This window comes from Mercenaria mercenaria, chromosome 5, assembly GCF_021730395.1.
Source record: "Mercenaria mercenaria strain notata chromosome 5, MADL_Memer_1, whole genome shotgun sequence".
In the NCBI taxonomy this organism is placed as follows: Eukaryota; Metazoa; Mollusca; class Bivalvia; order Venerida; family Veneridae; genus Mercenaria; species Mercenaria mercenaria.
Window position 1 is genome coordinate 67,367,430 of NC_069365.1, and position 14,848 is coordinate 67,382,277.

The window sequence follows — 14,848 nt, forward strand, 5'->3', positions numbered from 1 at the left end:
TGAAATATTTTTGAAACGGCTTTAATTTTTCATCTGGACATGGACAGAAGACTCAACTGCATCCAGAAATGATACTGAAATCAATATCAAGTTCTAATGCAAAGCCGTCGTTTTAGACTGAGTATTAGGCCATGAGCTGGACAAAAAATTGGTACCAATTTTCTGGCAAATTCTCACTGTCATTTTTTGAAAGATTAATATGTGTACCTCAAAAAAAAAATGGGGGGGGGGCCTGTCTCGGGCACAGCTTAAAGCTTGAAACTGAGCGATTTTCAAAATGGCGTCCAAGATGGCGGCGCTGTTTTTTGAAAATGCACATAACATTTATATATACCCTTTCTACCTCTTCTAGATCTTTATGCACATGGTTGTAAAACATTCCTTCACTTGAAAACATAGAACTTGCATTTTAATTAAAGAAAATAATATTTTTGCTTTAAACAATATGAATTTCTGCTCAAACAAACTAAAACAACAACAACAACAACATATTTTTTCATTGAATTAATGTATTTTTTAATTTCTTTTATATATTTGGAATTGAATAAATGTTGATATTTTTACAAATAATACTACAAGGAGTTATATTCCTCCCTTAGATACGCCTAAGAGCTCTCATTTACATGAATCATGCAAAATAAATTGGTGGGAGTAAAATACGGTAAAATACAGTTTCTGTAGGTTATTGTAGGTTAATACATATGCATAATCATTAAGTGTAAGATTTGAGTTGTTCACATTCTATTTCAAATTAATGGTTTTACATAAAGCTTTATTATGAAAAGGTAAGTAGATCTATTAGGTTTTTAATAGCTTGATAATAATTTGCTACAACAGTTACTCCCCTTTGTTATTCAACGCCATTTGCACTGTAGCAGACAGCAATGTCACAACAAAACAAACGTGAACTTTACTGCCGTTTTTGGAGATTGTCGTGATTTGGAGTGAACAAAACAGTAAGTAATATTTTGTATCACAATTGGTGCTTAAGTTTGATAATACATACCTACATACATTTAAATAAAAAAGTCAGAATACGAAGAAAACAAGTAAGTAATGTGTAAAAGCAACAAAGCCATATAAAATAAACACTATTTACAATTAAGATATTTAAAATGTAAACGAGTTAATATGTATAAATATAACTACATTTGATTGATTTGATAGTAAATAACTGTCAAAAGATGAAAATAATAGAATGTAACAGAGCTATGCTCAAAGAAAAGTAAAAGTGTAATAGTCTTCGGATAGTCACTAATAACCGGATGTATATCATGATTAATGGAGACGGCTACTTAAAAACAGAGGTAACTAAACATTTTAAACCTTGAAATACAGTTGCCAACACTCACATTTAGTTTGTTATTACAATAAAATATAAACACTACTGTATATTGTGTTTGCAGATGTGGTAACTTAGCTGTTTTGGGGGATTGAATGGCAGCTGAAGAAAGAGAATTTTCATGAAGGTATTCCGATATATGTTTACACTAATTGAAATATTTCAATTTATTTTTCTTACGACCATGGCTGTATAATATAAAACACATGTCTGGTAATAAACATACCAGTTTCGTCTTACCCATCCATCTTACAATCTGACTGTTTACCTGCGATGCATAAAATATTTTCAGAACAGCGTGAAAGCCCGTTGATAAAAAGCAAGTGCAAAGCATGCATCTTTTTTCAAATAAAACCTTCTGGTCAGTTTTTAATATAATTGTGATCCCATAAACAAAGTAGAAGTTTCAAATGCAATATAAGTAATTTGATAATACAAAGTTGTTATAAATGTTTGTTTCTTCAGATCTATTCATCTAGAACAAATGGACCAATATATAGAGACGTGATGGTGTGCAGAAATCGCTAAACCATTTTAACATAAGTAAGTTTACTAATATAAAGTATATAACATTTTTATCAGAATGAAATAATTATTTATTGCGACATGTAAATATCGTTAATTTGTTGAAGTACCTTTAGTAGAATCTAATTTTACTACTGCTTAGTATACTTACAGATATAATATTATACACACATGTTTTTTTTTTTGCTTAGTATCAGCCGATTGCCATTGATATTAGAAGTGGTGTAAACAATTACTTTTTTCAGAGTAGTAGACCACTGTGCGAGAAGATATCAAGATTGGTTGCCGTATCAAAAAAATATGCAGATGGATTATAAAGGTAAACAGAAAAAAATATTTAACTGACATACAAACATATATTTATACCAAGTTAATATATTATCATAAGAGCTTATTTTTACTAAATAAATGAATTATCATAAATTAATATATTATTATAAGGGGTTATAATTTTGTTCTTGATGTCTCTTTAATTGAAATAGAAAATTAATTGGCACTAAGCATGTATAGTAAATATTTGTTCATAAGATGTAAACTGTCAGATAATATCTTTTACTAAGATTTTAAAACATGAACATCAGCGAAAACTGAATCTAGACTGTTTGTTTTCGTGTATTTAGGAGTGCATTTTTTTTCTGCAGTGCTGGCAAGCATCCCTTCATGGTATGAACAAATGGAAGAAAAGGAAAGAATTTTTTGAAAGTCATGGCTACTAGTTTAAATGAGAGACATAGACTAAGAAAGTGTTAATGATTTTAGTATTTAACTTTAAGTATATGTTATTTCTTTTAAGATTTAAGAAAGAATTTACATTACAAAGCTATGGATACAGACTCTGATTCAGAAACACCATCTAAGCGTAAAAAAATGACTTCATCAGAAAATTGTGTTATATGTGACACAAATGGACCATGCAGTGACATGTTGAAACCAAAGGATGAAAATTCTTGGAAAATATTACTGACAGCAGCTGAGATTCGTAATCATGATAAAATATTACAGTACAGGAATTCACGAAGTATTCCAAATATTTATTATCATATTGAATGTAGAAAGTTATTTACTCATAAGAAAGAACTGAAACGCATACAAGATCATGCATCGACATCTTCAAACACTTACACTAATGATCGTGTTTCATATAAACTTAGAAGTGGAGAGAACTCAGTCCATTCGGGAACATTGTCAGTAAACGAAACTTGTATATTCTGTGACAAGACAAGCAAATATATAAAAGGTACAAATACAAGAGAAATATTGTGTAAGTCTGTAGACTTAAGGTCAGATATAACAGTGAGAAATGCAGCAGTGACAAAGATGGACTCAAAGATATTAAGAATAACTTCACAGGAACTTGTAGCAACTGAAGCACGCTATCATAGGTCATGTTACAAGGCATACACATGTAGTACTAAATCTGCTAAGTCCGGTCAAACAGGTACAGAGGTAGAGGAAACTGATGTCTATTCAGTAAAAGAAACAGACTCATATTCTTTATTGTTTGACTATATAAGAAATGATGTATTTAAGAATCCTCGTGTAGTTGCAATGAAAAGTCTTACTGATACTTTAGTAAGTAGTATGATATCATTTGGTATTAAAGAAGTAAAGCCACAAACGAAAAAGCATGTACGTAGAATGATAGAGGGAGAATTTGGTTCTAGTATTGAAATTGTGAAAGGTAGTAATGGTAGGCTTTATATTTTACCTAGTAATATGTCAAGATCTATGTTGGTACAAGAAAATGTGAGGATCATGTCTGAATTAGAAAATTTGAAAACGGAATATCCAAGAGTCAACTTAAAACAGACAGCTTTGAAAATTCGCAGCGATATCAAGAGTCATGATACAGAACAGGAATGGCCACCGAATCCCGAAAATTTGACCTTAGAAAATCTATCGATTCCAGAGTCTTTGACTGGCTTCTTCGAAGTGATGATATCAGGTAATATTGATACAGACCAGACATCCAAAAGAGTAAAAAGTCTAGCTAAGTCTTTTGCTCAGGACTGTGTGTTTACTACATCTGGTGGCAGACAGAAACCTCCGAAACATATATTGTTACCCTGGACTGTTAAAGCGTTGACTGGAAATGTCGAGTTGATCAAAATTCTAAACAGACTAGGCCATGGAATATCATACAGTGTCCTAGAGGAACTGGACACAGCTCTCTGTTTGCAAAAACTAGCTGAAACTGACGAGAGCAATATAGCTTTACCAGCCAATATATTGCCATGTATCCCAACTACAGTAGCATTTGACAATATTGATAGATTGGAGGAAACATTAAGTGGTGAGGGTACCTCACACAGAGTCAATGGTATAATTGTTCAGCCGCAGGTTCCAACAGTAACCATGGGTAAGACAACTAGAACAGTGTTAAACACAACAAAACGCAGAAGTATAAGTCATGTCTTATCAACACCAGTTGAACCATATATAGCAAGTACCAAGAGGGTTGGCCCTCAACCTACATCTTATCAAATGGATGATAACAATAACATTGAACTAGTTGATGCAGTTGAAGCGGCTCATACAAAAAACTTGATTTGGTGTATGTTGAGACAGAAAGATCCAATAAACCAGAAGGTCAGCTCATGGACAGGCTTTAATATACAAGTCAGGGACACAGTTGACATCAAGCAAGACAAGGTTGGTTATTTGCCTACAATTAATGCTCCAGCAACAGATATGTCAACAGTAAACGAGATCCTGCAGCAATGTCTGAAGATCATTGCAATGTTAGATGTGAAAGAAATTGTTTGCGTGTTTGACCAAGCTTTGTATGCCAAGGCAGCCGAGATTATATGGAAGAATGTGGAAACATTCAAGTCAGTAATAATACGACTGGGAGTTTTCCACACCATTTGTAATTTCATGGGGATAATTGGGAAACGTTTCAAGGATGCTGGATTAAGAGACCTTGCTGTTGAATCACTTGTAGTAGCAGAAGGTTCTATTGATGGTGTACTGGAAGGCAGAAAATATAATAGGGCAGTAAGAACTCACAAACTTGTCTACGAAGCAATGATGCGATTAGTATGGAAAGGCTTTCTTTCATGGATAGAAGCGAATCACCCAGAAGAAATGCTGCACATGGATGACACATTTCTGAATATTGATAGACTACATGCAAATACTTGCCATGAACAGCTACATGAATTTGTCAGCAGCCTCCCATTCAAGCACATACACGAACTGTTTATAATGTACAAGAATGTTTTACGGAAGGATTGCGGTCAGCTTGCAGCATTTTGGATGAGCTATCTTGACATAGTAGAAGTAGTTCTTGGACTTATAAGAGCATCAAGGGAAGGAGATTGGCAGCTTCATCTTGCAATGATTCGAGAAATTATCCCCTGGTGTTTTGCCTATGATAGACAGAATTATGCACGATACCTGTCAGTGTATTATACAGATATGACAAGACTTCATATTTCCCATCCTGACACCTATGACCATTTCCTACATGGTGGGTTTTCTGTACAGCGAGGCGAATGGAACACTTTTGGTAGAATTCCTGTCGACCAAACAATAGAAGAAACTGTCAATAGAGACACACAGACAGCAGGTGGGACTAAAGGTTTCAGTCTGAATCCGGGAGCTATAAGCCGGTATTACCTTACAGCAGAATACAGAAGCATATGCCTCCGAAACATTAGAGAGATGACAGACATCAAGGTGACAGGCTTATCTCATGTAGATCTTGAGCCAGAGCGAGTAAAGAAAGACGAAAGTGCTGTACAGGCAATACTAGATCTCCTAGAAAATAAATGGTTAAACCCTTTTGTTGGAAACAGTGAACTTGTATCTCTGTCAACAGGTATGACAGCATCTATGGACATATGCAATGATCTTTTGGGTGCTAAAGAAAAGGGAGAGAATGCATATCAAGCTTTCAAGGAAAACAGACTTTTGACAGAACAACCATCAGAGATGTTTTATGACCGATTACCAAGACAACAGCTTAAAACATTCAGCAGCATTCAAAAAACGAAAAAGACTAAAATCTCTGGCAACGAGTATATTCTTAAGGCTGATAATAAGTTATTTGGACATATGGTTCTGGTAGCATCTAGCAGACACTTGGACATGAAGGAAGTTCTTCGCCACCCACTGGGACCATTACCCTGGGCTCTAGCAAATTGTGATGGTACCCTGAAGAAAACAAACAAATCTTCACTTGCACGAAAGCTTGATAAAAGGGCTGATTCAGGAGATACTGTCCCACAATCGTCAGCTTGCGTTGTTGATGCTATGATGATTGTTAACAAAATCAGTGGTGAGAACCGAACATTTGAAGATCTGTCAGAGAATATATTTGACACAGTATTACGATGTGGCAAGAATTGCTCTAGAATTGACGTGGTGTTTGATACCTACAGAAACATATCAATAAAAAATGCAGAAAGGAGAAACAGAGGTTCAGACAATGGATTACGCTTTTGCCATATCAGCAGAGGGCAAAGGGTTCAGCAGTAGAGATGCCTCTTAGGCTCTGCAGACAGTAAAACGATATTGATCAAATTCCTCCTTCACAACTGGAAAGATGCATCCTTCCTAACAAAACTTGGTGAAAGGGAGATGTATGTGACGTCAGAAAACAAATGCTTTAAACTAGCCAGTGATTCATTTTGTGAGGTGGAAGAGCTGGCATGTTCGCACGAAGAAGCAGACACTCGGATGCTGCTTCATGCAAAACATGCAAGTCAGCACTATAACTCAGTTGTTATTGTATCGGAAGATACTGATGTTTTTATATTATGTTTGGCATTTTACAAGGAAATAGGCCAGATAAACATCAGATGTGGAACAAAGAACAGACTGAGATACATTGATGTCAATAAAGTTGGAGACTCCCTTGGTGATAGTGTATGCAAAGCCTTGTTAGCTCTTCATGCCTTTACTGGATGCGATTCAGTCAGTGCTTTCAGTGGTCGTGGAAAAGTGTCTGCGCTGCGCCTTGTTATGAAACCAGGTGTATTCCAGTCAACTATGATCAAGTTAGGCCAAGATTGGATAGTACCTCATGACCTTTTCCTATCTGTTCAAGACTTCACTTGTAGAATGTACGCAGCCAACACTAATGAAAGTAAAGTCAATGATTTGCGCTACCAGATGTTTCGGGCTAAGAAGGGTGATGTTGAATCTGTACAACTTCCACCATGTGAAGACACACTGTATTTGCAAACATTACGAGCAAATTATCAGACATGTATTTGGCGAAGGAGTCTAATAAATTTCCCAGAAATTCCAAGTCCTGAAAATCACGGTTGGTTCATAGAAGATGGAAACCTAGTAGTGGAATGGATGAAGGGACTACCTGCTCCTCAGGTTGTTATGGAATTCATGTCATGCAGGTGTGCCAGAGAATGTAGCTTACCAACATGTCAGTGTCTTAGAAATTCCCTGAAATGCTCACCGGCTTGCAAAAACCAGAATTGTACTAACATGTATGAGGAAGAAATTGAATCCATTAGCGGAGAAAGTTCTGAGGAAGAAGATAATGCAGCTGATGATGTTATTTAACATCATTGTCCATCAAGTAACTCAAATGTAGTATCAGGAAATGTATGAAAGGAAATAGATATAAATGCATATACATACATATAGGACATCTTATGCCTTGTGTAAATAATAGCAATATAGCATTACTTTGAATGGGTGCTACTAATAAACAGGCCCTTGTTCTCAAAGTATTAAGTATTTAAACAAGTCCAGTTTTGTTACTGTTATTGTTCAATTTGAAGTTTCATCATCGCATTTGTGTAAGGTATAATTCATTATCTCTCATTTTCTGTTTGATAAATGACTATTAAATTTAAAATTAGAATATGTCCAAGTAATGAACAAGTATAATACAGCATCCATATAAATAGAAAATAAACATGTCACAGTGTATATATACGGTATATTGTGTTTGATTCAAATTAGTACAATATACATCTAAAGTATGAATCTGTACTTTGACATATACAATTGAACAGCTTTGTTAACAAATGACTGTTGCTACAATATGTTAAATTGTGGTGGAACTCTGTATACACATTTGGTTTTTGTATGTCAACGTTATGTTGGAACATATGATAATGATGTTATTATATTTAAATTCAGTATCTAATGATGAAATATTTAAATGAAATATGTACATAGTGAATCTTTATAAGTATCTTTTACATTTTGATTATATGGATTATATATCCGACATACAAAATTTACCAAACAACTAATCAAATGTTATACAATTTGGTAACGAATTTTTAAGTAACAACAAAGTTGTGTTTTGGGAAAAGCACACATTGTCAGTTGTTTTTATTTTTGTCTATTTGTTGATTATACATATTAAAATACCATTTTTCATTGTTATCATTTTGTTTTGAAGATATGACTATTATAGATGCTTTGGAATGACAATTATATGAAAAAAGAAAATGTTCTGAAGTTTTGAGTCTGTATTTAGAAAATGAGCAAATTTAACGTAAATAACGTAAGTTACATTGATGGAAGTATAACTATGAACTAAAAATTAAACATATTTTTGTAGTAAGCAAATGATAAAAATGTATAAGGGAAATATTTACATCTTTCTTGTTACTATTACAAAGAACAACAGTGAAAACGCTGATTAAGGCAATTATCTAAGTTCTTTTTATTAAATAAATGACACGTAAATTACACTTCTAAACAAGTAGGAAAGCTGTTATTTTACTTTTTGATGTGTTCTATGTTCTTTGATTAAATGTATTTATATCAGTTGAAAGTTTATGTGCAAATTAAAAAGAAAATTGTCATGAAAAGATATATTCAAATGTTGTATATCATTTCTAAAAGTAACGTTACATACATAAGTCACGTAAATTACAATATTGTAACAAATTGAATTAAATTTGTTATTTTACATCCTTGACGGTCTTTGTTCTTATTCTAGTATGATTTGACAACAGCCATTGCATATATCTGCAAGTCTATACAAACATATTCTAATATATATAAATTAAGACTTTTTTTTCAAGATTTCAGCAAAGTTATGGTTGTCATAGAAACACACTAAATTCGGTCACTAAGCTGTGCCGATGAGAGGCCCCCCCCAACTTTTTCAAAGGCTACAGACATATATCTATCCAAAAAACACCAAAACTTTTTGCCAGTCTGATTGGTACCAATTTCTTAAATTTGGGGTCTTGGCTCACGGCCTATATGTAATACACTTAATACACTTCATTTTACTTTATTTTTATTGCATATACCGGATAAAATGTGTCTTTTATACAATTCGTGGGTGTGAAATTTCATGATTACGGCTATTTTGTGGGGACCTGAGTCGCGGATTTCAATATAAATGGGAATGACGCAACAAAATCTACGAAACAGTAATCCTCACGAAAACTAACGATTTCACAGTTAATGTACTACATTGCTGTTTAAAATGTATAAGTTGGAACTTCATCTGAGAGAACTGTTTAGTAAACATCTTTGAAACCGAAAATTAGTTTTGACAAAAATTTGAACTTGTTTGGCATCAGCAAATTGTTTAAAAGCTATGGTTTTATTCTGATCAAATAGACGTCAATTACTGATAACCCGTACTCTTATTATAACACGTTTCCTGTGAGACAACGTCATAAATTGTCTTGCCATGGCAATAAACTCGACTCTGTCTGACGAAAGCCATCAACTTCAGAACGTTATTGACACATGGCCAATAATCATTTCGTCTCCAAATCAGGCACATACGTTTTTGATTCAGTTTGTAAAACAATTGTTTAATTACGACAGGGTTATGTTACTATGATTATGTATACATCTTATGAACAAAACAGTAAGTTTTAACCTATTCCATTTATTTTGAAAAACTAGAACGACGTTACTCTGGACTAATATACTAATATACAAGTAAACTTTGTAAATTTTGTAAAAAGCATCTGGAGATGTACATTGATAATGAACATTATACATATGAAACGGAACACTGTTTTGCCTTGTTTTGCTTGGCCAAATTGCTATTTGTACAGAAGACAGTCGTCTAAGCTAAATATATATTGATTTTTTGCCTTTCTCTCGATCAGTTTTAATCGCACGTGCAATGCTCATAGGAGCGTGTGTTTGTTTAGTTGAAAGAGGATCTATGTGGCAAATTAAGCGTGCTTGTAGAGCAAACACGCAGTAATTGAGAAACACTGTTCATATTATTAACATTTGCGTCATAGCTTTTTTTGCACGGAAACCCTGCCTACCGATTAAAACCTCAACATAGTATCAAGTTTATTTGAATCCATAACTTTGGATAACTGCGAAGTTCGTGTCTAAATGAAATTATAGGTAAATACTGTGTATGGAAAACACTTATGATTTATTCATTTACTATCTGCATCGTCACGAGCAAGTACTGTATTATCGTAAAAGTACAATCACTTACTATGCCGACTACTCATATCAATAAACATAGATTTTTTTTCAGAATTAAAAAGCTCTAAGAAATAGTTTTAGCAATCTTTGTTAAACTGTTTAAAATATACTTACATTAAGCTAGAATGCAGTGTCTGGCTAATCAAGTTTTAATATCTAGTATCTATTTTTGATTAGCATTTGAAGCATATTTAGGCAGCGTTACCATGTCTAAAGTTCTATAATGTCAAGAAAAAATATTTGAAACAATTATTGGATATATATAAAATATCCAATTCCTGACGAATATACTCTTACTCAATATCCACTTATCTATTGTCAAACAAGAAGCACTAAGATTGATATTATCTTTAAATCTCATCAAATTTAGATTAATTACATGATTATAATTGTTATAGAGGTTTAACATGGTTAAATTTAATTATTCAAACACGATACCTGCGTGAGCAGATCATATTAAAAATGTTAATATAAAAATTGAGACATGTTTTATTTTGGCAAGATAGAAATAAACAACAGCGGTAACGAATGGTTAACTTGTAAATAGTTATTTGCCCCATACACAATTTATTCGAAAGTGCGCATCATCTGTTGAAAAACTCAAATACAGGAAGTTTTATTGTCATCGAGTTTTTCACAACCAGATTTTCCGGCGCTGATTTTACCACTTGATGTCCTATGACAAGTTTTAATGCTTCATTTGAAGTTATCAGCTGAAATAACATATAAATAAATCAAAAGAAACATGAAATCAATTTCGATACTAAAACCCAGTCCTCATACCAAAAGTAATTCAGCAACTACTTTTCTTAACATATGTATACAAATAACACTATTCAAACACAATTGGTTTCGTCTCTAATGAAACGTGTTTATTGGATTATTCTCGTATAAATTTAATTGTATTTATTGGACAAGTCGAACTAAAACCTCTGTTGAGATTTTGTTTATTTCCCGATCTAAATTAATTGCATTTTCAAGTGTTTAAAGATATGCGCAACGCAAATACATTCATTTACAGAAAGTACTGACTAATACTTTAATCGGAACCAAATATATTTCTTTTGTTCAATAAACAGTAGCAACATGGTGTGTGTTTCGTAATACAACATTTTATGCCATTGGGAAAAGTTATGAAGGATGTTTAGGTCATACTCTTATGAGATACAATTAGTAGTTTGTGTTTGTATGGACTTGTTGGCAAATATGTATGTGATAGGATGATTTTTGTTCTCAAGATCGATCGATTAAATATTAACTCTTTAAGGTTATTAATATATTGCCTTGATCTTAGACTTATTTGTCCCTCATTTATCCTTTCATCGAAGTGACGTCATACTGAGTCATATAATTTACAGTTCATAACAAATGCATGAATATTTCTATAAAAGTTGTTGATAAATAATCAGTGTAACACTATAACAATTCAGCTCCTTCTGTATTTCATATAAGCTATGAAATCTTGAGACCTCATTTTCAGTACTTTGCATTGCAATGATATGAAAATCATACTTGGTAATTTAGTATTACATGTCTTCTTATCAAAAATAATAAAATATTGACATGTTATGTTACACGTAAGAAAACTAAATTATAAATCTCTTTTGAAAAACATCACCCTCTGAAAATGCTCCCATATAAATAGCCGCTTAGCAATTACGCGTATGTAGACATTTTCTCAATGAATAAAACTAAATCCTGGAAATTCACAATGAAAATGGTCTAGATCTTTTCTCAATACAATAAGAAATAAAGCAAAGGGAAATATATAACTGTCACCTCCTCATATGACTCATAATACTAGACTTCATCAACAGCATGGAACTACATTTTGGACTACTTCACTGAGTAGTCACTTCCTGTTTTTTTTTGTTGTTTTTTTTTTTGTAATCAGTCCTTTAAGGAAAACAATCTATACTATAAAAGCGTTATTTTCACTTAAATTGTACCAGTAACCTAAATGCATGAAAAAATACAAGTTTCAGTTTTCAGATAAAAATCAATTTTCAAGGTTTTAAGGCTTTTATTTTGTTACGTATGCTAGAGCGCCAAATTTCCTGCAAAATAGCTGTTGCGACATAATTTATGGCCACTTTTCGTTGATGGAGCTTTTTCACCATATCTTATGATTTTTCACTCTAAACTGCACTAAGGTCACACACTTTTACTGCAAAATATGACCAATATCACCGCTGACACGTAAAATTTAGCAGTATTTAGGCTGTAAATATGCATTTATACACCCTAAACAGTGAAATTGAAATAATTTTAGTTTTTCTACACTTTCTCTGCAAAATTGCACTGATTTTGTCATAATCTGACCCAAACTATCCCACTTACAGCCACATCTAAACAAGTTTCAATAAACAATCTTAAAGAATTGATTTACATTTCCCCAACGCAATGACTTTTGTATGATGTTGTATGACAGTCAAAGAACCAACAAATACCTTTTTTGTATTTTTTATATCTTAAACATATAAATTTACAATTTACAGTTTCATCTTTAAACAAGTCAAGGAAAATGGTAATTACATGTATTTGTAGTTAACGAATAAATAACTGTTTGTAGCAAGTGGATAAAGCACAATTCCATAAAACTAAATTGAATTATATCTGACAGCTCGATATGTTAGGAATGCATTTCCATTTATCAAACACTGATAAGTATGTTTCAAATTGTTAATACTATTCTGTGTTTTGATATTTGATCAAAAATATTGAAAAGGAATTTCAGTCCTGTTTAGCAGTTCGTGTTATTCCTGATTAAACGGCTCTCATCAATTAACATTGTCTAAGTCTCTGCAGACACTTCAGAAGTGCGCACACGTTAGGCAGATTTTGAAGAGAAGGAAAATAATATGGTTAAAACGTTCTGAATTAAATAGCTGAAAAATTGAATATTAAATCCAAAGTAAATTTGAATTGAAAATGGCAAATGAACTCCACCAAGTGAACCATGCTTTATTCACGCCAAAATATGTAAATAAAACATCCCAAGGTAAATATTAAATTTACCGATAATGGTCCCCTCGTGTAGATATCTAGTTGATCAAAATGCCGACGTTTGTTATTTTGGCTACATAAAAGAAAGCTGTCTCCATATCTCTTTAAATAATCTAGATAAACAAGTGCGTTTTTGATTTTTATCCGAGGTGGCTTCATTTCCAAGAAGATATGCGTTATTGCTCACGTAACAATTTCAACCTTGACAATAAATATAAATACTTCTCTAAATGAGGGCATTCTGCTAAATATAAACAGTTCTCGTTACAGACATGCTGAACTATTTAATACTGTTTTAAAGTGGAAGCACATAATCTAATCAAATATGACAGGTCATACTACGGTAATGTCTATGTTTCTAGCGATATAAAAAGGGATGGTTAATTTACGTAAATGAGATATCATTTCCTTCTCAAAGGATGATTTGTTTAGCTTTATAGTAAAAAGTACTTGCTCTGATAACTATGGAATATTATTACACTTAATTGTTCGCAAGAGAGTGACACTAGATCATACTGTTCTTGAGAGCTTATTTCATTCAAATGGCAAATACAACCACCATGTGAAACACTCTGTTTATGTTTCTTCTTGGTTGCATTCTCTGCTTCCAAAGAATCTTTTTACAGATTTTATTGACTATCACAACTGCAAACTTTAAGTGCCGTGTGGCGACTGTAAAAAGTCTCCCCGTACTTGGATTCAGTGTTGTTATATTTTCTGGTCCTTTGGTCAGACTGAATCAAACCGAGACTGCTATTATTCTTTTTGGTTGCATTCTTTGCTTCCAAAGGAACTTTTTACATATTTTATTATTATAAAAATGTCGATACCATCTATTTCTGGCTATCGATTGTGGGAATGCTACGTTCCTTAAAGGCCTAGATTCACTACTATATAAGTGCCCCCCCCCGCCCCCTCCCCCCGAAAAAAAATCCAATATACAACTCCCATCTTATCTGCTGCTTATCAGCGATTATGTAACAGTAACTGATTAGAGGGCAATTAGCACATCAGGGACCCCAACTAGACCATGAAGTTGTGTGCTGTGGAGTTGAAAGAAAATAATTTTTGTTAGTGAATGTGGAATGGCAATAATAATAATTATTATTTTGATATTATACAGGTAATAATAATTATTACTTTAATGTTATAATAATGATAAAAATAATGATAAAAATAATCATAATCATTATTATTATTATTATTGTTATTATATAACATATAGGATGATAAAATATACAGTAATGATATTGAAAATAATTATGATAATAAATCACAAGTATAGTGAAAACATAATGAATTCTTTGTGCTGACAAACAATATTTTTCGAACTGGAAATTGATTTTCCTGTATTCATGTAATCAACATTATTTGAATATAAAATTATTGTGTTCCATCTATATTCAATTTTCATTTAAAGTGACTTTTTTCATGCTTTGCTTTGTAACTTTGAAATGCACATTCTGTTTCAATTTTAGACAAATGTTATTGACAGTATTCTGCAATCTTTAGATGAGTGAAAGTCACATTTTTCTGAAATATCACAATTCTCCAGACATAATTTGAAAA

The 14,848-nt window shown here is 32.7% G+C and overlaps 2 protein-coding genes across 2 annotated transcripts in view; one reads left to right on the top strand and one right to left on the bottom strand.

The window, feature by feature from the left end:
- LOC123557498 (glycine receptor subunit alpha-2-like) overlaps positions 1-14,848 on the bottom strand; it is a 127,359-nt gene that overhangs the window by 19,103 nt on the left and 93,408 nt on the right. The gene's annotated exons all lie outside the window — the stretch shown is intronic.
- LOC123523028 (uncharacterized) lies at positions 2,113-8,772 on the top strand. Its single transcript, XM_053543818.1, has 2 exons — positions 2,113-2,186; positions 2,509-8,772. Exon 2 carries the CDS (start codon positions 2,690-2,692, stop codon positions 6,347-6,349), a length of 3,660 nt encoding a protein of 1,219 aa, XP_053399793.1. The 5' UTR covers positions 2,113-2,186; positions 2,509-2,689; the 3' UTR covers positions 6,350-8,772.

Coding starts and splice junctions, on each gene's coding strand:
- LOC123523028 (XM_053543818.1), top strand. CDS start 2,690: ATGGATACAGACTCTGATTCAGAAACACCATCTAAGCGTAAAAAAATG.